Below are 26,409 nucleotides of genomic sequence, written 5' to 3'. Positions count from 1 at the left end.
TTAAAAAACTGTCAGAGATCTGTTTTCTGTTTCCATGCTGGTACTTGAATCACATGATCAGAAAGCAGCTGCGGGGAGCAGACAGCAGGTTTGGTGTGGACAGAGGGAGTCTCTGGGAGAATCTTGCGTGTTTGAGAACCGAGTTTTGGAGGTGCATAGTTTGTTAAGTTAGAATCATGTTTGGAAACCCCTCACCTTTACGTGCTTCTCCAGTTCCCTTGCCAAGCACGCAGGTCTTACAGACCAAGCAGGTGTGCACAGCACCACGTCAGCCTCCTGAGCAGGCACCCAGGTGCTCTTCCAGCCCCCCCCCCCCCCCCCCCCAATTTGGTCACCTTCCTGTGGCCCAGGGCTGTTTCCAGCCTCTGCTCACCTGGGCCTGTGTGAAGGCTTTCACAGTGTAGGGAGCTAACCTCCTGGGCCGGTGTTTCTGAGGACAGTAGTTCTCCTTCAGACAGCAGCTGGGGTGTGGACCACTTGGTTGGCCTCAGATCTGAAGGGCATCAGTGTATTCCTCAGAGGAGAGCTGACCGTGTGAGGCCGCCTGGTGAGACTCACGGGAGCTCATCACCCAGAGTCCCCATCAGACCTTCCAGGGGACTTCGAGTCCCCTTCCCTCCCCCACTGAAGGAAACTGAATTTGGGGGTTGGTGTTTGCTGCCTCCTTGCCCAGACTCGGTATTGTCGCAAGTCCCTCTTTCCTACCTGATGGATGTGAGATGTCTTGTTTTGACTGGTATGCCTGGATCACTAGTGAGATGAAACATCTTTCTGTAGGATTGTTGGTCAGGCAGTTTCTTCTTACTGAAATTCTTTTTAACCCATTTTTGGATTGGCTTGTCAGTCGTGAGAATACTGATTTGTCCGAGTCCACACTCAGCCCTGTGGTCCTTGGGCTGCAGGCTTGAGGAAGAATCTCACTCTGTGCTGTTTGAATGCCTTTTGTTATGCCCGAGTTGGAGTTTTGATGCAGACACCTTTTTGATATTCTTCATTTTCTGTGTTTTAAATGATCCTTCTGCACCGTGAGGTCTTGAAGTATTTTCTCTGTTTCCTTGAAAAATCACTAAGAAAGATTCCCTTGCTTTCACCCCTGCCCCATGTTAATCTAGGAGGTCTTTAATGTGCCCACAGCTATTTCATTGTATTTAGGTGAGACAGGACCTTTCTGCTGTTTTCAGATTATTAGAGAATCACTATTGAGTAGTTCAGATTTTGCATATGAAATGCCATCTACTTCTTTGAGAGACTCTTTATTATCAAGATAATTAGAATAGTTTAGTTAAACCTTGTTGGACTTCCCCATGTGTGTACCATGAAACAAAAAAATAATTTAGAAAAAGAAGGAAAAATCCTCGTTGGACTTAACGAGTCCTACACATGTGCCACATATTTGAACTTGTAATTTCTAATGCTGTTCAGAACAGAAGGAATGGCCACATCTGGCTCAGTTGTTTTAAGAAGGATGATGCTGTGGCTGTGGCGGCCTGGAAGGTGTGCTCACAGGGGCCACATCCGTGTTCCAGGATGGGTGTCTGTTGGCGCACTCCTGCCACAGAAGCACACCAGGGGCGTTTCTTCATAGGACTGGAGTATGATGCAGTAAAATCCCGACAAGCAACCACTGTGCTAGGTCAAAGAGAAACAAAAGGAAAAAGCTCAATACTACTATCTTTGATTTTCTACCGTTTGTTTTAAAGCTAAATTTGATAAGAGAAAGATGAAAGAATTCAGTTGAATCCTTTTAATCATATCAACATCAGTAAAAAAATCTCATCAATCCTGTTTCCTGGCATTACCCTGGCACCATGACTTGTTCTTCTGCCTTCTCCCCCTTTTATCAGCAGGGTTAGCAGTGAACTGTTTGCAGATTAATTTAAAATAATAAACTTTGGAAGAATTTACTTGTTGATTTATATGTAAATGAAATTCTGTATGCAATCAGGTTAATCTTATTTTAATGATATTAAAGAAAGGTATAGGAGATGTTTAGTGAGGAAAATTGTATTTTATGAGGAAGCCAAATTCTGAAGCCAAGAGGAGAAAAATTGGACCTCTGAATGTATTTCCCTTACCCAATGAAACGAGGAACAAAGAGAAGCAAGTATTGTGAGAGCGCTAGGAGCAAAAGCAGTACTCCTCACGAGGTGCCGCAGATGCCCTGTGCGGGAGGGCTGCCCCTTCAGAGCTGTGGAACTCCTTTCCAGTTGAGCGGGTTTGGGGGGTGTGCACACGAAATAGCTGCTATGGATTTGGGGTACTGTAGCAGCACTGATAGTAAAAGCAGAACTACTTAAGACATAACGTGCAGTCGGGTGTGGCAGTGCATGTCTGTGACCCATCACAAGTTCAGGGCAGCCTCACTAACTTGGGAGGCCTTCAGCAAAACAGGGAGACCCTGTCTCAAAACAAAAAGGACTAGGGATGCAGCGCAGTGTAAAGTGGGCCCTTTCTTCAATCCCTGGTACAAAAACAGAAAAGCCCTGTGTGTGTGCGTGTGTATGTGTGTAATGAAAAGGTGTACACACACGCACACACACATACATATATGCATAAATAACCTGAAATCATACTCAAAAACTTTGTTTCATTGTCCAATTCCATGTCTTCCTGTTTTTTCAAAATCAGTTTTATTGGGATATAATTCATATATTGTACAGGTGACTCATTTAAAGTATACATTTCAATAGGTTTTAGTATTTTTAGAGTTATGCAATTGTTACTATAATCGTAGAATATTTTTATCACTCCAGAGTGACCCCAAACCATTAATAGTCATTTTGTCACTGTAAGGGGGTCTGAAGAGGTCTCCAGGACAGAGGAAACTATTCCTGAGACCTCCAGGTCTTGACCATGTCGTAGACAAAGTTCAAGGACATCTGGGTACGAGTAGCAAGCCAGAGGTCTGTCAAGAAGAACAGCACGCACTCGACGGGGGTGCAGGTGGTCTTGGAGGTGCCGGAGGGAGGCAGCGAGGGGCTGGTGGTGCAGTTCACGCATCGCCCTGCACGCTCCGCTCCTGCGGCTCCTGCAGGGCGTGACTCTCCGTGGCCGCAACTCCTGCGGTGCGAGCTCCTTAACTTCTCGGGTCTCAGCCCGGGCGGGGCGTGCTGTCCTGCTAGCGCTTCCTAGCGTATCGAGGCCAAGTCACCTTGGCCTCTCGGGTCTCGCCCAGCGCGCTGTCCTCCTGGCCTTCCTAGCGTAACGAGGCCAGGTCACGCATGCCCCTAAAGGAGCACCTCCAGATGCCAGGTGGCCTTGCTTCTCTCCGTAGGCTCGCAAGCCTGGCGAGGACCCGACCGCATCGTCAGGAGCCCAGCTGCTTGCCCGCGGCCGGGCAGCGTGGGGCCGGCTCCTCCTCCGTCCCTCGCCTCCCACCCGCGTGCCTGCTGCCTCGGCCCGCGGGCTGTCTGCTGGTCCAGTGCAGGGCCTCCGCGCCCCGGCCTGATGGTGGCTGTTGCTGGTCGCCGGCCGCCTTGTCATCTCCTGCATGCCTGGTCGTGAGCAGCTTTGAGATCCGATCCAGCCAGTCTGCCCCGCAGAGTTGGGTTTTGGGGCCGATCTCTGAGATTTTCTGACTTCTATAAGTGCTTAGTTAAGATGCTAAGATGCGCACGGTCCATCATCTTAACTGCGTGCGTGTGATGAAGGCAGCAGGAGGCGCCTTCTCCGTTGCCCCCGGCGGCTCTGCCCCTCTGCCCCTCTGACCGCCGTCATTCCCTTGAGCAGCCCAGACCCTCGCCCCGCGGCCTGTCTGCACTGACCATGGTCCTGCGGCGCGTGCCGCGCGTCCTTCCTCCCCGAGGCGGGCGCGCTGGTGGTCGGGGTGCCGGCGGCTTGGTCGCCGCTCGGGCTCTGGCCGCGTCCGCCCCGGCTGCGAACGCGGAGTGTGCCTGCTGCTCAGGTTCCTGTCCCCGCTCCACGGGGCGCCCAGCGGTGGAATCGCAGGCGACCGATTCCGTTTGTTTTCTAGAGTGGCTGCGCTACTGTTTTCCATGGGCTACACCGTGTCACCATTTTATCTTCCTGCCAGCAGGGCTTATGGGTTCCTGTTTTTTTTTACATCCTTGCCGACATTTATTTTTTCTACATCCATTTTAATGGGTATGAAGTGGTATTTCATCGTGGTTTTGCTTTGCATTTCCCAAATGATTAGTAAAGTTTAATATCTTTTCATGTGCTTTTTGACCATTTGCATGTCTTTGGAGAAGCATCTGTTCAAGTCCTGTGTTCACTTTTTAACCAGGAGTTCTTTACAAATGAGTAGCAATTCCTTATCAAATATGTGATTGCAAATTATTACTGCTGTTCTGAGGGTTTCCTTTTCACTCCGTTGAGGTGTCCTTTAGTTCTCTAAATCTTTTAATTTTCATGAAGTCCATCTTCTCTATTTTTCTTTTGTTTTTATTGCTTATGATTTTATTATAATTTCCAAGAGATCATTGTCAAACTTGGTGTCCTGACGGTCTCCTTATGTTTTAGATTAAATGTTTCTTTATTTGCTGTGTGCTCTTGGACAATTTCCAGAGACCTGAAATGGTCATTTTAAATTTTGACCAGTGATGGCGAAAATCAGTCATGGAAGCTGTGAAAGTGGAACATCTCTCCATGATTTTTAAATAATTAATTAAAAGCTCACTCAAGGCCAGATTATAACACCTTACACAGTGTTAACAGTTGTCCTGTCAGATGTTGATACGTGTTTATAGAGAACCTGCACCTGCCGGTGAGCTTCCCATGCCGCCCAGGCTCTGTGTCACCTGTCGGCGTCTGGCTAGGTGGACATACTCCCCAGGCTTCATGCAGCCCTAGTGTACATTCTCTCTGAGCATAAATTCCTCTTCTCTGCCAGTAGCCTGCATGTCATGCACTACCTAATGGTTGCTTCCAATGAATGGACTCCCCAATCCTTTGAAATAAACCTTTAAACAAGGTATTCTTCTCTAAACCTCCTGTTATAGCGATACTGCTTCAATACAAAGTACCTCATAAAAACTGAAATCAACTGCATCAAACATTGTGGGAGGATGTGCAGAGTGTTCACCCCTCATGCGGTTGTTCTCTCATGTTACTAGGAGAGCAGTTTTACCTGTATTCACTGTTTACAGATCAGTAAGTTGGAAAATGGAAAGTGAGGAAGGGAATCATTACCCTGAAGGCTCTCACAAAAAGCAGGTTCTTTATCTTGTACATTTTTGCTCTCATTGGCCCTCTTTACCAGTGGGTTTTGCGTCCATGGGTTCAAGGAACCATGGATCAGAAATGTGTCTGAAAAAGTCGCATCCATATTGAACACATATGTGCTTTTTTCTTGTCATCATTCCCTAAACAACACACAAGACGGCTGTTTACAGAACACTGCAGTGTGCTAGGTGCTGCAGGTCATCTGGAGGTGGTGTGATGTGCACAGGAGGCAATGTATTCTGTGCTAATCCTAGGCCATTGATAGAAGAAGCTGGACCATCTGCAGGATTTAGTTCTATGGGGACCCTGGAACAAATTCCCCGTGGATTCCAATGGATGACTGTACAGTGTCTGGCATAGAGGGCAGATTTTTGAGGACACGATCTTTATCTTTACCTCACAGCCCTTAGGCTGTGTCCTGCACTGCCTGGCTTATAGTAGGAGATCAATAAATACCTGCTTAATAAGTGGGTATTTCACTAAAATAAGGGATTAAAGCTGAAATTAATCCTAAGCAGTTAACCTGTTTGGAGGAAGTTGTGGAGTAGGAATGACCCACATCTCTGAATATACTGAACAGTTTCCTATCTGAATGTATTCATTAGTTATTTGATAAGCATGAAAATCACACTTCAGAGCCTGATAGATAGCTGGGCCTCTGCTCTGTGTAGTCACTGTTATAATGCCTACTTTCTACTGGACCTCACAGCTTCTGTAGAGAAAGTCGAGGATTAGCACCCTAACTCTTCAAGTTGTATTTTGTTTTCTGAAGGTAAGAGGTGGGTTGGAGATGAACCAGCTTTCTTTGCTGGCTCCTCTTGTTTTGTCTCCTGAAGAGCTGAGTTGGTCATGCAGACTGGAGATGCAGGGCTGCCAGGAGTTAGTCAGCATCAGGGGAGAAGCACCTGAGCCCCTCAGGACCTTGGGGTCCCCGTCACTCAGGTGTGGGTTAGGCTGACTGATGCTTCCTGATCTTTTCTCTCCCAAGCTGAACTTTCACAGCAGGCATGTTGCTTGTGATTTCTGGCATACAGTAGATTCTAAGAGAATTTTCTTTGTAATGAAATCTGGAAATGAATCCTTTTACAAAACAAGGAATTTTTCCTAAAGTAAATAAATAATGATAGTACTATCTGCTGATTGGATAATCGTATTGAAATAAAGTAGAAGTCATATTGACTTGTTCTGTATCTATTCAACATCTTTAATTTCATGCTACTAATTCCCTTTGGTAGTTTGCAATTTGTTTAAAGTGGCTTAAACTTTTTTCTTTCCCAAGTGTGTTTGCTTAGTCCAGATGCCATTGTCATCGTCTTCATATAGGAACTAATATCAAAGAGAATCTTCAGTTTCACCAGTCTCACCTCGTTTTCTTTTTGTGTTTTAGTTAAAATTGAAAGATAAGCTTTGGGTAAGAGAAACATCATTCTCTTTTGCTTGGGGCGTGACTGACAGCACCGTCATTAACCAGCTGAGTGTCCTGGTCGAGTTATCCTCTTGGAGCCTAAACTCCTGTTCTACAGTCAGGCTGGCAGGTCTGCATTGAGTCTGGGTGGGAAGTGCGCAGCTCTGCCTTCCTCGGCTCAAGTGTGTGTGGTGTCCAGCTTCATCAGGGGAGCAGGACACCACCTGATGTCCTGTGCTGGTATCGTGGGAGGAGACAGGAAGGTAACGGGAAAGAAAGGGTTAACCAGAATGCTGTGACTGTGGGGTGGGCGCTGAGAGGCTGGGCCTGGGGCTGACCTGGTGTCGAGGCCGCCTCCTGGGGCCAGAGCTGCGGGCTTCCCGTTTGTCCACAGTGGTGCATGTCCAAAGGACTGCGGTGGGAGAGTGGCACATTCCTCATTCCACTTTGTCGGCTCAGTGTGCCCTCTTCTTTCCTGCTTTCCTTAGATAAAAGTTAATGTCACTGATTTGAGACCTTTCCTCTTTTCTAATACAGGTACTTAGTGCTGAAAGTTTCCCTAAAGTAACATTTTAGATGGGTCCTGAAAATTGTGCTAGGTTGTGTTTTATTTTCATTTGCTCCCTTGTTTCAGGCTGCTGAGGCCCACTTCTGAGGCTCTGGAGGCCCTGTATGTTGGAGGTCTCCCGCTGGACAACATGAGTCATTCCCAGCCACCTGTGAGCTTCAGGTGTCATGCTTGCTGATGGTTCTTACCTCTGGTGGTCCTCGAACACGCAGGCAGAGCACTAGAGGCTTGAGTGCACCCATTTGCATCTCTCTAGAGTGTCCTCTGTCTGGAGTGCCCTCTGCCTCTCTGGACCACCCTCTCTCTCTGGAGCCCTTTCCCTTCTCTGGAGACTCCTCTCTCTCTGGAGCCCTCTCCCTCTCTCTGGAGCCCTCTCCCTCTCTCTGGAGCCCTCTCCCTCTCTCTGGAGCCCTTTCCCTCTCTCTGGAGCCCTCTCTCTCTCTCTGGAGCCCTCTCTCTCTCTCTCTCTGGAGCCCTCTCTCTTTCTCTGAGCCCTCCACTCTCTCTCTGGAGCCCTCTCTCTCTCTCTCTCTCTCTGGAGCTCTCTCTCTCTTTCTGGAGCCCCCCCCCCTCTCTGGAGCCCTCTCTCTCTCTCTGGAGCCCTCTCTCTCTGAGCCCTCTCTCTCTCTCTGGAGCCCTCTCTCTCTTTCTGGAGCCCTCTCTCTCTCTCTGGAGCCCTTTCCCTCTCTCTGGAGCCCTCTCTCTCTCTCTCTCTGGAGCCCTCTCTCTATCTCTCTCTCTCTCTCTGGAGCCCTCTCCCTCTCTCTGGAGCCCTTTCCCTCTCTCTGGAGCCCTCTCCCTCTCTCTGGAGCCCTCTCCCTCTCTCTGGAGCCCTTTCCCTCTCTCTGGAGCCCTCTCTCTCTCTCTCTCTCTCTCTCTGGAGCCCTTTCCCTCTCTCTGGAGCCCTCTCCCTCTCTCTGGAGCCCTCTCCCTCTCTCTGGAGCCCTTTCCCTCTCTCTGGAGCCCTCTCTCTCTCTCTCTCTCTCTCTCTCTCTCTGGAGCCCTCTCTCTCTCTCTCTCTCTCTCTCTCTGGAGCCCTCTCTCTCTCTGGAGCCCTCTCTCTCTCTCTCTCTCTCTCTCTGGAGCCCTCTCTCTCTGGATTCCTCTCTCTCTCTCTGGAGCCCTCTCTCTCTCTCTCTCTCTCTCTCTCTCTCTCTCTCTGGAGCCCTCTGTCTCTCTCTCTGGAGCCCTCTCTCTCTCTCTCTCTCTCTCTCTCTCTCTCTCTCTCTCTGGAGCCCTCTCTCTCTCTCTCTCTCTCTCTGGATCCCTCTCTCTCTCTCTCTGGAGCCCTCTCTCTCTCTCTCTGGAGCCCTCTCTCTCTCTCTCTCTCTGGATCCCTCTCTCTCTCTCTCTGGAGCCCTCTCTCTCTGGAGCCCTCTCTCTCTCTCTCTCTCTGGATCTCCCTCTCCCTTTCCTTGTACCCACCTTGAATCTGCTTGGCCTCCCAGATTCTGCACTTTGTCTGCTCAACTTGGCCAGTGCTGGCCTCTCTGGGCTCCTCTCCCCTGTGCCAAGGCCTGGGTCTCTCCAGGTCCCCTGGGGGCTCATCCCGTGGACTTATCTCTTCCCGGGGATCTCTGGCTGGCGGTCCTGAGGCCCTCCAGTGTTGGAGGCTGGTGTTTCATGTGTCTTTTGTTAGGTGTTCTAGTCGTTCACAGCAGGTGGGAGACCCAGTACCTGTTATTCCTTGGTGACTGGAAACAGTAGTTAACTTAATAAAGATTCATGCTGATTACTAAATCCTTCTAAAACAAATTACTCAAAAACTTTGATTTCAAGAAATTACTCAGATGAGTGATTTTTTTTTATTTGTAAGCTATGTGATTTTTATTAGACTTCTTATATATAATAGATGTAATCAAACTAATTGCATTTATGCTTCATATTTCTGTTGACTTGATCAAAGGCTGGGAGATTTGTGAGATTCCCTCTGTCTTCAGTGACCATTTCCCCATGTACTGCAGCAGTCTTTGCTTTGTAAGGATGAGGGTTTAGAACTGTGTATGGGAAAAAAATAAAGAAAGAAAGAACTGCGTATTGACACTTTTCCTCTTTTTTAAAAAAGTCTCAATGCACTTTGAATAAACAAATATAATAGTCTGGGATACTTTTGTCAATAAACATTTATATTCTTAGAATATTAATATGCAACAAATTTATCACCAATGATTTTTTGTGAGCTTTTTAAATCATTCTTTTAATACTTTTGGAGTGTTAATAAGGTTTACTTATTTGTTTATTTTTGGCACTGGGGATTGAACCCAGGGACTCTTTACCACTGAGCTAAAATTCCAGCTCTATTTTTTACTGTGTGACAGGTTTTGCCAACTTGCTTTGGGCCTCACTTAGTTCCTGAGACTGGCCTCGAACTTTCAATTGTCTTGCCTCAGCCTCCTGAGCAGCTGAGATTACAGGCATGCACCACCATGCTTGGTTTATTAATGGCTTTAAAAAATGGTATCTTATAATCGCTTTCATTAAGACCTAAACTATAACTCATGAAGTAAAATGTATAATCAAAAGAAGCTTTATCTAGCTGAGTGTACACAGTGAAATGTAACATTGAGCTCCTATATATGTAATGTCTCATTTGTGAAAGGATTTTTCTGAATCTTTTAATCCAGTCAAAACTGAATTTTAGAATCATTGTATACCTTCAGATTTTCATCTTATTTAGTGTTTTCTTCAGAGCCTTGCAGAAAGACATGGAACATATGGCTATCAAATTTGCAGGTGGGCATGGAGCTGGAATAAGTAATATGTTGATTTTTTTTCCCTTTGGTCCTAAAAGATGGGAGAATTATGGCACAGTAGAGTAATAGGTCAAAAAATCCGCTGGAAGGAGTGTGATGTTTGCCAGAGCTGAAGTCAGTCCTGTATGCGTCCCCTGTGGACACACGACACCCAGAACAGGTGCAGGTGTGGGCTCCTGACGTTGTGGTGCCAGATCCACTGACTGTGGTCACTTTGGTTTTTGTCACCAAGCTGAAATGGAGTGAAGTGCAGGGACAAGTCACATTCCACTTTTTCTGTTATTGCCTGTGTAGTTAGAATTGCCTCATTCTCTGCAGTTGTACCACATGCTGCTTGTGCTTTTTGAAATCTAGTTAAAATAATTAAAAATTAATAATCTGTTATTTCCTAAATTGCTTGTACAGTTTACTCATTTTTATCCATCCCACTACTTACCAGGAACCTCATGAAATGAGAACAGTGAGAAGGAGTTTAAAGGAACTCATCTGAGTAGAATGTAAGGTGTTTGTTTGTTTGTTTTATTTTGTTTTTGTCTTTTTCTTTTCTTTAGTGATGCTGGGAATCAAACTCAGGGCAAAGCATGCGCTCTACCACTGAGTCACACCCCCAGCCCTGAAAGGAGGTTTTAATGCATAAGAAAAGATGTGTCTCCCGCTCCCTGTGGAAAAGGAATGAAATGTGCCCCATGTGAGTTACTGTGATCTAAAAACCGAAGAATCGTGAAAAAGACGGGGGTGGGGGGGACTTGTAACGTTCCAGAAGGTTGACACAGATAAATTCATTCTCATGTTAGGAAGACAGCTGGTAATAAAGTCTGGTTGTCACTCGGACCTTCTTGGTCTCTGTTTAAATATAAATGTGTATGACAGGTCCCACTGACATCACCGTCATCCGAAGCGTCTGTATCAGATCTTGGAATTGGTATTCATAACCGCTTGGTTTATTTTTATGAAAGCCGTTCCTTTTCTTGTTGCTGTTGTTTTCTGCTTTCAGTGTGTGTGTGTGTGTGTGTGTGTGTGTGTGTGTGTGTGTGTGTGTGTGTGTTTGTGGGGGTGTGTCTTGGGGGCTGCACTCAGAGCAGCCAAGAACGCAGCGTGGAGTTGAGTTCTGGACTTGTGTGGCTGCGGCAGAGACTGTGGCTTATTGTTGGCCACACAGTAAGATGGGGAGGACGAGGTTGGCAGTCACGTGGGTTTCTGCACAGGTGAACTAAGTTCTCCGAGGCAAAGGCACGGTGCTGTTGCAGTGCCCACGGCCATGGGCCGGCCAGCCTGGGCTGGTCACAGATTTGCTCTCAGGTTCCCAGGGACACACCTGACCATGTCTCCCATCTGATCCCTCCCCTGTGCTGTTACTCATCTTTAAAAAATCACTTTATTGAATTATCTCTTTATGACTCCTTAGCCATTGTAATTTGTCAACAAAAGTTGACATAACATTTACCCTGAACTAAATCTCTTCTGAAGCATTAAAACAAGATTGTGTTTACTATGATTTTTATGTTTAGGTTATTTGACTATTCCAGTTGAAAATTGGTAACCCAAATCACTTCGAGAAACGGCTTGACAGTGTTTTCATAAAACTTTGTACCCTGTGATCTAGCTTGAAAGCCTGTGATTCCACTTCTTGTATATGTCGTATACCTGTGTTCACAAAAAGACTTTTACTGGAAAGTTTACAGTAACCCAATTTATAGTAACAACAAACTAAGAAACTATCCACTTGTTCATCAGCAGTAGAATAAATTCTGGTATGTTCACATGTTGGAATATTATATAGAAATGAAAAGGAAAGACCAACAAAATATTTCTCTGCAGTATGGATGCTCAGCAGTGGGGATGAATCTCACAAATCTAGTGCTGAGCGCAGTCTAAAAAGCATTTATTATGTTGTATGGTGGTTTGTATCCAGTGTGAAGCTAGGCCCGACTTTAAGCTGTGGGAAGCCATGTGGTGGCACTGGGGCTGGGTCGGGGGAGATGGAGGGTTCTTCTGGAGCACTGTGACCTGTTTCCTGATACGGCGTGTTTGGTTTATGAAAACTCAAGGTGCTGTTTCCTGATACGGGTGTTTGGTTCATGAAAACTCAAGGTGCTGTTTCCTGATACGGGTGTTTGGTTCATGAAAACTCAAGGTGCTGTTTCCTGATACGGGTGTTTGGTTCATGAAAACTCAAGGTGCTGTTTCCTGATACGGGTGTTTGGTTCATGAAAACTCAAGGTGGAAGTTACGTTTTATGCTCTATCGTAGTTTCAAAAACTTTTCAAAGAAAAGCAGTGTCTTTAGATATCATACAGCTGTTGTGTGCATTTACTTGTGTATCTGATATTCTGAGATGCTGTTCTGCATGCACTATTGCTGCCCAGCATCCCTGTCTACCATCAGAGGATCACAGCAACCAGGAGAAGAAAGTTGGGCATGCAGTCTCCTGGGCACGGCAGTTCTCTAAGGGCACCTGCATGTTAGCATAACGTGCCCAGCAGATGCTGCAGGTGAAGAGGACGCTTACTGTGGAGCAGACGCCTTTCGACAGGAGGGCTGGCCTGGGGTGACAAGGCCTGTGCATCTGGCCTGCGGTGCACATTCCGATTGGCCAGGCTCATCATGCTGCCTGCCAGACTTTGTGGATGAAAGAAAGTAAATGTGAGCTTGGTTGTGAGTGACTTAAATTTGAGGGAAGGAGGGGAATCGGTAAGCTATTGTTGGAAGTTGTTGTAGTATAATCAATAGGAAAGATAATATTTACTACTTTAAGACCTGTTTTTTCAAAACGTAAGTCAATTTAAGGCAAAATGATTGTTTTGAGAATTTTTGACTCAGGCGTATTTGATTTTTATAAATGCTCTCTAGTTTTAAATTAATACATGCTTTTCAAAATAGATTTAACAATAGATTCAAAATGATCGAAAGAAGATTCCATTTCCACTGGCAGACCCTCTGGCCCACACCCTGTTTGGCTGGCTCCTCGGTGCGCCCTGGAGCTCCGCCGTTCACCACGGTGGGTGGCTTTCACTTTGCTCTTGCTTGGTGGCACTCAGGAAGGAGTTGTCCTCACCTGCTGTGGGAAGTGGGGCCGTAGTCCTTTTTTTGGCAGGGTTAGGGGAAAGGGCTTTGCTCCGTGTCCCAGCCTGACCTTGAGCTCCTGGGCTCAACAGTCCTTCTGCCTGTGTCCTGACTCGCTGGGTCACAGGCACATGGTGCCGCACCAGCTTCTGGCCTGCTAGGTACCAGGCACGCGAGTTTAGTTGCTGTTCCAGGTATGTTGGAAAAGATTCGTTGCACCCTGGGATTAGAATCAGTGTGTGCAGCACAGAGGAGAGAGCAGAGAACCCGTACGCCAGGAGTGAAGCAGACGTTCACTGTTAGAAGCACGTCTGCAGTGCCCTTTCTGTGAAGCCAAACCAGGAGCCTGGTGGAACGGAGAAGAGCCACTCCTCTGTGAGTAAACGGAGGACTTAAGCATTTTATTCTTGAAACGTGCACAGAAGCTTTCCCTGTGACAAGCCAAACACTGCCGCTTAGGGCAGGAGAAACTGCCAAATCCTGTGAATTGGCTGGTGATCAGTTCAAGCACCATGCAGGTTTTTGTTTTTATTTGGGGGGATTGAACCAGGGGCTCTTGGCCACTGAGTCACACACATCCCCAGCCCTTTTTAAAATTTTAAGATATTTTATTTACAGACCGGGTCTCACTGAGTTGCTTAGGGCCTTGCTAAGTGGCTGAGGCTGGCTTTGAACTCGCATCCTCCTGCCTCAGTCTCTGGATTTACAGGCATCCCTCTGCTGGGTTTACAGGCATAGCCATGGTGCCCAGCATGCAGAACTTTGGTTAAGTCTTCACGTCATAGCCGTGGTTGCTAATGTATTCTTATAAATGATTTGATGAATCTGGCCATCTTTTTCTGTGTTTACTCATTTTTAACCCTGTTGATATAATCATTTGGCTTTTCCCTTTTGATCTATTAATACGTAACATTTTACGTTACTCCATTTTGTGATGTGAAACCATCCTGCATTTCTAGGAAAGCAACTTGCTGTTTTCTTCTTAAATTCATGATTATCTTACAGACTTCTTTTCAGTTTAGTAAGTATAGATCTTCCTCAATCTTTAAGACTGTGTTATTTTTCTATTGTATGAATATAAATTTTTTAAATAACTGCCCTATTGATATTCATGATTTCCAGCTTTTGCTACTAAAAACAATCTAGAATAAACATCTTCCTACATATACTTTTTTATACTCGAGCTAGTGTTTCTGTAGAATGAATTTCTAGAAATTTTAATGTGCATTTTCCTTGTTTGATAACATGAATGGGAATTGGAAGATAACTTTAAAAAAGGATTTGCTTGATTTAGAAATGTCAAATGTTGGAAAATAGCAGTGGTTTTCTCTGGGTGATTGTCTTATGTGTGATTTTTTTTGTTGTTAACTCTAGTACTAAGACAGAATCCATTTTAAAACACTCAGTGTTTATTAAACCAAATACTCCTTTAGACGTCTGGGGCTGCGAACAGTCGTAACTGCCACGGTACGTCCTGGGGGGCAGACTCGTGAGCGGTGGCGTCTGCAGAGTTAAGTTGCTTGCTGCACTGTGTGAAACCAGAATGATAACTCTATCACAATTCTTTTTCAGGGTTTTCTGATTAACTCAAAACCAGAGAATGCTTGCGAACCCATAGCACCTCCACCACTAAAAGACAATTCATCTGGCGCTTTCATCGTGTTAATTAGAAGACTTGATTGTAATTTTGATATAAAGGTACTATTTCCTTTTTAAAATTTGTTTGTTTTTTTAGCTAATTTAAATTCTCCCTTGTTTCAGAAAAGATTTGAGGCAATACACAAAGTAGTTCAGATTAGAAGTAGAAGCAGGCTTAAGGAGGGGAGCTGCGCAGGGCCGGTGGCCACGGGCAGGAGCAGGCTCTCGGCCCTCGCTCTGGCTGCAGCTTTCAGCTGCCCGGAGCCTGGGCAGGGAGACAGCACCGCTCGTGACCCAGGGCTGGGAACGGGTTGGCTGGAGATGAGCCCTCCTAGAGCTCTTAAGACCTCCAGGTGTTGCCGGGCGTCTGAACGGGGATTTAGGAGCGAACCCGGCACCCGATCTGGGTGGCGCTCCTCCTGAGTCGGGCCTCGCCCTCGCAGGCCACCCGCAGCTTCCTCTGCCTGCAGCTGCCCTGGCGGCCAGGCTTCTCTCGTGGCAGGTGGATGCTGTCCTGTGCCACCTGTGGTCCTCTGACGCAGCTCAGGCTGGTCCCATGGGAGAGAAGTTCTCCGTGGAACTTCACCACGACTGCTAGGAGGGAATTCCTCAGGCCAAGTCAGTTCCTTATCACGCCAAGCACAGTGTACCTGAGCGAGGAAAAACAGACCCATTTGTAAACCAGGCACCCCAGAACCAGAGCGAATCTCAGGGCTCCACCAGCGCGGTCCTTCGGCATTCGTGGGAGACAGAAGTGAAGCCTAGGAAACACCGGCTGCGGTGAATCAGCTGGCCAGCCAGTGGCGGCTCGCGTAGTCCGCCCTCCCGAGGCTCCTGCTGCCCCAGCGCTCAGTACTGCGACTGGGCTCTGGGTTGCTTTGGTCTGCTGGGCCGAGCGCGACAACTCAGTCCAGGTTCCTGGCCTCCATAGTGTCCCACCCGCTGTCACCAGGGCCCCTTGCAAGGGTGGCTTTATAGCTCTGTTCCTGGGTTGGCCTGGGCAGAGGCCTCTTGGAGACCTGCGAAGAATAGGCCCGATGTGGCTTGCCTGGACTGCGCGGGGTGAGGGCGCGCAGAGCAGCTTCCGGTGTCACTGTGCTCATCACAGTCTGTGCAGAAGGAAGGCGCCCACCCGCTGCACGCGAGGTGGTCTCTGTGACTCCATCAAGAGATGGAGCCTCCATGATAGCACTCTGAAGGCGTGAGGTGGCGACTGTGAGGGGCTGAGGATGCACAGCACTTCCTGAATGGCGGGTGTCGCGTCTGTTGCATATTGAGTCCACGTCTAGACTCTTGATTGCCTTTAAATGGAAAATAGATTTTGAAATCAAATCTAGATTTCCTGCTTTTCAGAGTCGTTTATGTAGTTTGACTTTAAACCATTATAAGATTTGATCCAGAACTAAGCTATAATAATTACACATTGTTCCAAGCAAAATGAAATATTATTGTAACATTTTGTTGACTTTTTGCTCATAGGGAACTAAAAATAAACTAATTCTGTGAGTGAAAGTTTCATCTCTACTGTGCTGTGTGATTTCTGACTGAGTTTTCCTGAGGAGAGGCTGGGCTACTTTGTTGCTGTTATAACTTTCCTTTTTAGGCGGATTGGGCGGCGGATTGGGCGTGTTCACTTTGAAAGTTAGGGAAACAAGGTCACAGGTGTTCTTTTTTGAGGTGAAAGCACATGTCGGAGTGAACAGGTAGGTGGGTTTGCCCTCTTGGCCCCTCGAGAGTGTGTCCTGGTCGCTGGACTGAGAGCTGGCGGAGCTGCAGGTTAGGGTTAGGGTTAGGAGTCTGCCTGCTGCTGTGCTCTGCTACTGTGCTCTGCTGCTGCCCCTCGGTGCCTTTGCACGGGTTGTGTCCTCTGTCCAGGCGACTGCTGCCACTTGTGTCTGACTGCTGGTCACTGCGCTCATTTAAAAATATGAGGTGATCTGCTCTGTAGCCTGTTCTGTCACTGGCAGAGCATGTCCCAGCCCGAGCGCCAGCTCACTTTGCAGGTGCCTCCTGTATCGAGCTTTATCAACTTGTTGTTTTATTATTTTCTTGTTTTATGAGCTGATGGTGTTTAGAGTTCATGTTTTAATTATAGTTACATATCCACTTCGTATCACAGTGCGTAGTGGTCAGTCAACAAAGGTTTGTTAAATCAAACCCAGCAATAGTGAGCCTTCTGCGTATGTGTAATGCATCTTAAAGCTGTATATACATGGGGAAAATGTGAAGTATGTAAATTAAGCCACTGTCATTTTAGAAAGGAAAATAATAATTTTCCCATTAACTTTATCACGTAGGCACAGTCTTTTAAAGCATACAGTCCTAGTCTGTTATAGATGTTTTTTAACTTGGTTATTTTTGTTTCATAAATGTATAATGGAGATTTTATGCATAAAGATTTTTACTTATCTCACATCTATTAATTTTTATCTTAATCTCGATTGTGTTAAATTTAGGGACGCTGGATTACAGGGGAGATGTAGTGATTCCAGTCAGGCCTAGGAATGACTGCACACGTTTGAATCCCATCTTTATCATTCACTAGCAGTGTGATCCTGCGCAAGTTATTTCGCCTCTGTGTGCTTCTTATCCTTATCTGCAAAGTAGGAATTGATGATTCGTCCTGTTATAGGGTCATTATGAGGATCAATGAAATAGTCCTATGAAATGCCGTTCACACGTGAGGAAGGCGGTAGATCCCAGCTGTTGCCGCTTCCTGATTTTACCATGGAGATGAGTGGAGATAGGGATGGTAAAGATGGCGACTCCCCGTGTTGTTCCCACGGTTACTACTTTTACTACCATGGCTATTATTATTTTTACCAAAGAATAAAATTGATGACTGGTTGGTGAATGTTGGAACTTCAGGATCTGCAGGGGAATTTGGACAATATCCCCAAGAAATCCAACTGTGGAATTTTCTTGTCAAAGGGGAAAAGATGTACACAAAGCTTTTTGTGATCTGTGATACTCTCCTTGTCTTTGCAAGACAAAATAATGTTCAGTGACGTGTCATTCTTTTAAGATAATATGGCTTTGCAGAAGTAACCATGTTCATGTCAAATTTGTCAAAGCAAATTTTTTCCAAAGACCCCTTACTTACTTATTGAGAAAAAAATTTTTTAAAGGAAATTTTTACTTGCCAGGCTAGATTACTTTGGAATGTGATAGTTCGTAAAGTACCAATCTCCTGTCATATCAGATGATCCCAGGGGATGACCAGAACTGGATGGAATTATGGTAGAGTAATAAAATCTATATCTAAAAAAGACGATGACTCTTCAGAAATTAAGTTACTGATAGATAACACTATAACATAGTAACGAGGTATCAGTTAACATAAGCTTTTGTTATGGAGCGCAACTTAAGAACACACTGATCACCACTGAGAAGTCCAAATTTGAGAGTCTTTATTAAGCCGACCAGCTGACTGTCTCACACAATGCCCCAAAAGATGGCTATTGGGAGAACAACCCCGACCACAGGGTTGTAGGGGTTCTTACACCAAAAATCACATTAATCATAAGTGTCTGTTGCTATGATTCAAAACTACACATTAACATCATGAGATCATTGACAGAAGGGGAAATGGGTCAGAATGACCCTTACCTAGGTACAAACTAAAGAATGGTCACACAATCACTGTTCACATGGTACATTGTTTAGGAGCAATAGGGATCAAAAGAGAGCAATTCTTTACTACATAGGAGTTGCCATTGTATATTATTAAACATGTCACACCAAGTAACTGATGATGGGCACAGAGGCGGGGTGTTCCCATGGGAGAAGCTTATTTCCCACATAACATGGAGTCTCAGAGCAAAATGGAGTCTGTCCAGTCATTTCCCTTAGAGTCTGGCCTGTGACATTCTCATGGAGCCAGATCTGTCAGCGTATCACACTTTCTGATTTGACTTACAAGGTATAGATTAGTTATTCTAGTGTGTAATGTATAAAATACAAGTTTTATAAATTTGGAAGAGTGATTATGGATCTCCTCTCAAGGTATTCTGAGTTGGTAAGGATATAGTCACTGTGGTCCCTGGAGAAACAAGTGGAATCTCATCCCAAAGACAGTTTCTAGTGTGGTTACTAGTGTGTAAGTGTTAGCTTTGTTGGCTATACTCCTTGATCAGAAATCTCTGGCTACATTTTCTGAGCTTTCAAATTATTATAATTTTAGCTTTATATTAGGTATGTTTTGGAATCTAATCACTTATGAGCATGTGCAGGACTTCTTCAGAATTGCAGATAAATTTCTCTTTGTTGATAATCAGTAGTGGTTCATGCATGTATAGCTACGCTTCTGTATGAAAGTATTGGCTGAAGCAAATAGAAAATTACTTCTTTGCTTATTCCGCAGGCAGCTCAGTAGACTGAGCAGCGGGGAAGCTCGATTCCGCACCACGCACAGTACTGCAGTCGATGTCGGTTGCAAGGTTATGTTTTGGCCTTTCTCCTAGCCAAAGTGACTTCTGAATTATCTCGATGAATGGGAACTGGCTCTGTCTTCCAGAGAGAAGGGAGCCCTTTGCACTGCAGACAGAGATGAGGGAAGAAGCAGGGAATAGATGGAGGTGATCCAGCTGGTCAATGGGATTACTATTTTATAGCTCTTTACATTTTTTCTTTCTTTCTTTTTTTTTCTTTCCTTTCTTTCTTTTTGTACTGGGGATTAAACCCAGGGGCACTTAAACACCGTGCCACATCCCCAAATCCTTTTTTATATTTTATTTAGAGACAGGGTCACACTGAGTTGCTTAGAGCCTCATTAAGTTGCTGATGTTGGCTTTGAACTTGCGATCCCCCTGCCTCTGCTTTGCAAGCCACTGGGATAATAGGCGTGTGCCACTGTGCCCGACTACACGTTTTGCTCTTAAGGTGAACATTGTGCTGGAATTAAAGAAATCTATACTTTCTTTTTTCTTCTTTCAAAGTTAATAATGAAGTAGGATTTATGTGCTTCAATAAAGGAAGTGGCACATTTTTCTCCATACAGATCAGTCCAAGTGACTTGTGACTGAGGCAGCCACTGAGACTGCAGAGGTGCAGCCAACGAGTCTTGGAGTTTGGAACTGCCTTGCAGATAAAGAGCGCTGCTGAGACGTTCTGCCTCTTTTGAGAGAAGCACATTTGAGTCTTTTAGTCTCTTGTGCCTTAAGGTAGAGGAGATGCAGCAAACTCAGATTTAATATCTGGATACGTGAAATACTGGAAAGGGCAGTAAGAGAACTCTGATGCCATGTCAGTGATGGACTCTGAAAGCAGTCGCTTTTACTCACTGACAGGAACCGTGTCCTCTGAAGTCCAGTGCTTCAGAGGACCCGCAAGGCAGTGCATGCGGCGGCCGTGCCGATCTGCTTGTTCTGTGCAGTGCTGCCCTTTTCTGTTACAGATGCTTGTTTGGAGATATTAGTTTTTGGTTAGGGTGAGCATTTGAGGTCAGAAACATTGTTGGCTCTTTGAAATAAATTAAAGGTATATAAATCTTAATTAGGAAAATGACAAATCATTCTGAAGAAGCAATCTAAGAGGAATTATTTCCTGTCTGAAACCCTTCCTAATTGCTTCCCAGGTAGACTGGATTCCTTCTGCAGTTTACTTATTTAAAGCCCATGTTGGTCTCTGAGCTCTGAAGGAAAAGATCACCGTTAGATCTGTGGTTCTAGTGCCTAATACGCTGGCACTGAATATGTGCAAAACGAGGCATTTTAAACCTCCTCCAGGGTTTTTAACATAATTTAAATGGAGTAGGAAAAAAACAGTATTTTGGAATTCTCTGTTGGCTTTGTGTTCATTTCTTGAAGTGCCCTGGGAAGTTTTTCTAGATCTATGTGTCCATTTTTACTATTTTTCTCGAGGTCCAATTGGTTTATGAGAGTTAAAAAGTTACCATATGCATTTTCTGGATTATTGTATATTTTGTGGCATTTTATCTTATGGATATCCTCTTGTTTTCCTTTCTGAACTTATCTTTTGTTGTCCTGTCTCTGGCCTCCAGGTGAACACATTACTAGGTATTCAAGTGCATGCTGTATTCCACATCAGTAGTACTAAGCAAATTGGTATGATTTTTGAGTTTAACTGTGGTTATTAAATGACTGATAAATATTAAATAATAACTAGTTTTTTTTGTTTAGCACTTTTTTTTGCAAATTTATTTTTATTGTAAACATGGGATACATGTTGTTTCTGTTTGTACATGGAGTAACAGCATACCATTTGCATGATCATACATTTACATAGGATAATGATGTTTGATTCATTCTGTTATTTTTTCCTCCCCCCCTTTTCCCTCTATACAGTCCCTCCTTCCTCCATTCTCGCCCCCCTCCCACCCCCCATTATGTGTCATCATCCACTTATCAGTGAGATCATTCGCCTTTTGGATTTTTGAGATTGGCTTATCTCATTTAGCATGATATTCTCCAATTTCATCCATTTGCCTGCAAATACCATAATTTTATTATTCTTTATAGCTGAGTAATATTCCAATGTATATATATACCACAGTTTCTTTATCCATTCATCAATTGAAGGACATCTAGGTTGGTTCCACAGTCTGGCTATTGTGAATTGAACAGCTATGAACATTGATGTGGCTGTGTCTCTGTAGTGTGCTGATTTTAAGTCCTTTGGGTATAGGCCAAGGAGTGGGATAGCTGGGTCAAATGGTGGGTCCATTCCAAGTTTTCTAAGGAATCTCCACACTGCTTTCCAGAGTGGCTGCATTAATTTGCATCCCCACCAGCAATGTATGAGTGTACCTTTTTCCCCACATCTTCTCCAACACCTATTGTTGCTTGTAATCTTGATAATCATCATTCTAATTGGGGTGAGATGGAATCTTAGTGTAGTTTTGATTTGCATTTCTCTTATTACTAAAGATGCTGAACATTTTTTCATATGTTTGTTGATTGCTTGTAGATCTTCTTCTGTGAAGTGTCTCTTCATATCTTTAGCCCATTTGTTGATTGGGTTATTTGTATTCTTGGTGTAGAGTTTTTTGAATTCTTTATAGATTCTGGAAATTAGTGCTCTATCTGAAGTATGAGTGGCAAAGATATTCTCCCACTCTGTAGGCTCTCTCTTTGCATTGTAGATAGTTTCTTTTGCTGAGAGAAAGCTATTTAGTTTGACTCTATTCCAGTTGTCGATTCTTGCTTTTATTTCTTGTGCTATGGGAGTCCTGTTAAGGAAGTCTGATCCTAAGCCAACAAGTTGAAGATTTGGACCTACTTTTTCTTCTATAAGATGCAAGTCTCTGGTCTGATTTCAAGGTCCTTGATCCATTGTGAGTTGATTTTTGTGCAGGGTAAGAGACGGGTTTAGTTTCATTCTGTTGCACATGGATTTGCAGTTTTCCCAGCACCATTTGTTGAAGAGGCTATCTTTTCTCCATTGCATATTTTTGGCACCTTTTTCTAGTTTGAGAAAATTGTATTTATTTGGGTTTGTGTCCGTGTCCTCTATTCTGTACCATTGATCTACCTATTTTTGTGCCAATACCATGCCGTTTTTGTTACTATTGCTTTGTAATATAGTTGAAGTTCTGGTGTTACAATACCCCCTGTTTTCATACTTCCTGCTAAGGATTGCTTTAGCTATTCTGGGTTTCTTATTCTTCCAGATGAATTTCATAGTTGCTTGCTCTATTTCTGTAAGGTACATCATTGGGATTTTAATTGGAATTGCATTGAATCTGTATAGCACTTTTGGTAGTATGGCCATTTTGACAATATTAATTCTGCCTATCCAAGAACATGGGAGATCTTTCCATCTTCTAAGGTCTTCCTCAATTTCTTTCTTCAATGTTTTGTAGTTTTCATTGTAGAGATCTTTTACCTCTTTGGTTAGATTGATGCCCAAGTATTTTATTTTATTTTTGAGGCTATTGCAAATGCAGTTGTTTTCCTCATTTCCCTTTCTGCTGTTTTGTCGCTTGCGTATAAAAATGCTTTAGATTTATGCATGTTGATTTTATAGCCTGCTACTTTGCTGAATTCATTGATGAGGTCTAGAAGTTTTCTGGAGGAGTGTTTTGGATCCTCTAAATATAGAATCATGTCATCAGCTACCAGTGACAGCTTAAGTTCCTCTTTTCCTATTCATATCCTTTTAATTTCTTTAGTCTGCCTAATTGCTTTGGCTAGAGTTTCGAGGACAGTGTTGAATAGAAGTGGTGAAAGAGGACATCCCTGTCTTGTTCCCGTTTTTAAAGGGAATGGTTTTAGTTTTTCTCCATTAAGAATGATGTTGGCCATGGGCTTAGCATAAATAGCCTTTACAATGTTCAGGTATGTTCCTACTATCCCTATTTTTTTTAGTGTTTTGAGCATGAAGGGGTGTTGTATTTTGTCGAATGTTTTCTCTGCGTCAATTGAAATAACCATATGATTCTTATCCTTAAGTCTATTGACATGATGGATTATGTTTATTGATTTACAGATGTTAACCCATCCTTGGATTCCAGGGATGAACCCCACTTGATCATGGTGCACAATTTTCTTAATATGTTTTTGGATACGGTTTGCCAATATTTTGTTAAGGATACGGTTTGCCAATATTTTGTTATGGATCTTTGCATCTATATTCATCAAGGATATTGGTCTAAAATTTTCTTTCCTTGATGGGTCTTTTCCTGGTTTGGGTATGAGGGTGATATTAGCTTCATAGAATGAGTTTGGTGGGGTACCCTCCTTTTCTATTTCCTGGAACACTTTGAGAAGTATTGGAGTGAGTTCTTCTTTGAAGGTCTTGTAGAACTCGGCTGAGAATCTGTCTGGTCCTGGGCTTTTCTTGGATGGTAGGTTTTTAATGGCTTCTTCTGTTTCATTGCTTGATACTGATCTGCTTAAATTGTGTATGTCCTCCTGGTTCAGTTTGGGCAGAGCATATGTCTCTAGAAATTTGTCAATGTCTTCAGTAGTTTCTATTTTGTTGGAATACAGATTTTCAAAGTAGCTTCTCATTATGTTCTTCATCTCAGTGGTGTCTGTCGTGATATTTCCTTTTTCATCACAAATTTTAGTAATTAGAATTTTCTCTCTCCTTCTCTTTGTTAGTGTGGCTAAGGGTTTGTCTATTTTGTTTACTTTTTTAAAGAACTAACTTTTTGTTTTGTCAATTTTTTGTTTCTATTTCATTGATTTCAGCTCTGATTTTAATTATTTCCCATCTTGTACTACTTTTGCTGTTATTCTGTTCTTTTTCTAGGGCTTTGAGCTGTAATGTTAGGTCATTTAGTTGTTTACTTTTCATTCTTTTCTGGAATGTGCTCCATGCAATGAATTTTCCTCTAAGTACTGCTTTCACAGTGTCCCAGAGATTTTGATATGTTATATCATCGTTTTCATTGACCTCTAAGAATTTTTTATCTCCTCCCTGATGTTTTCTGTTTTCCATGTTTCATTCAATAGCATATTATTTAGTCTCCAGGTGTTGGAGTAATTTCTGTTTTTTATTTTGTCATTGATTTCTACTCTCAGTCCATGATGATCTGATAGAACACAAGGCAGTATCTCAATTTTTTTGCATTTCCTAAGGGCTGCTTTGTGGTATAACATATAGTCTATTTTTGAGAATGTTCCATGTGCTGCTGAGAAGAAAGTGAATCCGCTCGTTGATGGATGGAATATTCTATATGTCTATTAAGTCTAGGTTCTTGATTGTGTTATTGAATTCTGTTTTCTTTGTTTGGTTTTTGTTTGGAAGATCTATCTAGTGGTGACAGCAGTGCATTAAAGTCACCCAGAATTATTGTGTTGTGGTCTACGTGATTCCTGAAATTGAGAAGTATTTGTTTGATGTACAGGGATGCACCATTATTTGGGGCATAAATATTTACTATTGTTATGTGTTCCTGATTTATGTTTCCCTTGAGCAGTATGAAATGTCCTTCTTTATCCCTTCTGACTAACTTTGGCTTGAAGTCCACTTTATCTGATATAAGGATGGAAACCCCTGCTTTTTTACTGAGTCCATGTGCGTGGTAGGTTTTTTCCCATCCTTTCACCTTTAGTCTGTGGATGTCTTTTTCTATGAGATGATTCTCTTGCAGGCAGCATATTGTTGGGTCTTTCTTTTTAATTATTCTGCCAGTCTATGTCTTTTGATTGATGAATTTAGGCCATTAATGTTCAGGGTTATTATTGAGAAATGACTTGTATTCCCAGTCATTTGGCTTATTTTTGGTTTTTAAGTTGGCTTGGTTTCTCCTTTGAGTGCTTTTTCTCTAAGGTAGTTCCTCCCTTTGCTGATCTACATTGTTGTTTTTCATTTCTTCCTCATGGAATATTTTGTTGAGAACATTCTGTAGTGCAGGCTTTCTATTTGTAAATTCTTTTAACTTTTGTTTATCATGGAAGGATTTTATTTCATCTTCAAATCTGAAGGTTAGTTTTGCTGGGTATAGGATTCTGGTTGGCAACCATGTTCTTTCAGAGCTTGAAATATGTTGTTCCAGGCCCTTCTAGCTTTTGGGTTGAGAAGTCGGCTGCTATCCGTTTTGGTCTCCCCCTATATGTAATCTGATGCTTTTCTCTCACGGCCTTCAAAATCCTATCTTTATTTTGAATGTTAGGCATTTTCATTATAATGTGCCTTGGTGTGGATCTGTTGTGATTTTGTGCATTTGGTGTTCTGTAAGCCTCTTGTATCTGATTTTCCTTTTCATTCTTCAGGTTTGGGAAATTTTCTGCTATTATTTCATTGAATAGGTTGTTCATTCCTTTTGTTTGTATCTCTTTGCCTTCCTCAATCCCAATAATTCTTAAATTTGGTCTTTTCATGATGTCCCATAATTCTTGGAGATTCTGTTCATGATTTCTTACCATCTTCTCTGTTTGGTCAACTTTATTTTCAAGATTAAAGATTAAATATTTTGTCTTCATTGTCTGAGGTTCTGTCTTCCAAGTGGTCTAGTCTTTTGGTGATGCTTTCCATTGAGTTTTTTATTTGGTTTATTGTTTCCTTCATTTCAAGGATTTCCGTTTTTTTTTCTTTTTTTTTAAGAATCTCTATCTCTTTGTTGAAATGATCTTTTGCTTCCTGCGGTTGCTCTGTCAGCTTATTGGTATTACCATTCATTGCCTGCTTTTGCTCACTTATCTCATCCTTTGCTTCGTGAATCATCTTAATCATGTATAATCTGAAGTCCTTTCTGATATTTCTTCTAACATACTGTCATTGGATTCTATTAATATAGAATCTAGATTTGTTTGGATCATTTTCTTCCCTTGTTTTTTCATGTTGTTCATGTATCTTCCCCTCTAGCAGTGCAGATCTGGGGTATTGCAGATTTCCCCCATAGGCTTATAGTGGCCCTATAGGTTTCCAAAACCTTTTCTTTTAGGGGAGATCAATATTAGCAGTGCCCAATTCAGACACTATGCAATCCTAGACCACATAGCCCCTATGAGGACAATAATAAAATTGTCATAATAAGCAGAATGAGTTCAAATATTATCTTCAGTATAACAAACAGATTTGCAATAAGGTTTGCAGTTTCAAATGGAGGACAAAGAGGATGCAGGGGGATGTAGGATGTAGCTGTTAATAGGATAAGAAAAGAATATACAGAAGTTCTATATAATAGAAAGGGTGAGAGTGTAATCAAAAGAAATTGAATGTTAGCATGCAAAAAGGGAGAAAGAGATTCTGAAGGAACAGGTAAACAAAAGGAAAAGAGAGTGAGAAAAGTAAAGAAATAAAAAAGAATTTTCAATAAGGAGAAAAAAGAAAATCTACAGTATAACAGTCATATAGTAATGAAACCTCCCAGAGTTCAGTAGCCTGAT

General features: G+C 43.3%; 1 protein-coding gene across 4 annotated transcripts in view; it reads left to right on the top strand.

The window, feature by feature from the left end:
- The window catches only part of RNF13 (ring finger protein 13), a 123,548-nt gene that overhangs the window by 35,816 nt on the left and 61,323 nt on the right, over positions 1-26,409 (top strand). For 2 of the 4 annotated variants that reach the window (XM_079100961.1, XM_079100962.1), the window contains one exon: positions 14,546-14,671. The exons of 1 other annotated variant lie outside the window; for it this stretch is intronic. In XM_079100961.1, the coding sequence (XP_078957087.1) occupies positions 14,546-14,671 (126 nt within the window). Of the gene's footprint in view, positions 1-10,461; positions 10,599-14,545; positions 14,672-26,409 lie in introns of all 4 variants that reach the window. One more of the 4 variants, XM_079100964.1, reaches the window with a different exon arrangement.

Source organism: Sciurus vulgaris (assembly GCF_902686455.1).
Source record: "Sciurus vulgaris genome assembly, chromosome: 10".
Lineage (NCBI taxonomy): Eukaryota > Metazoa > Chordata > Mammalia > Rodentia > Sciuridae > Sciurus > Sciurus vulgaris.
This window is presented reverse-complemented; position numbering and strand designations above follow the sequence as displayed.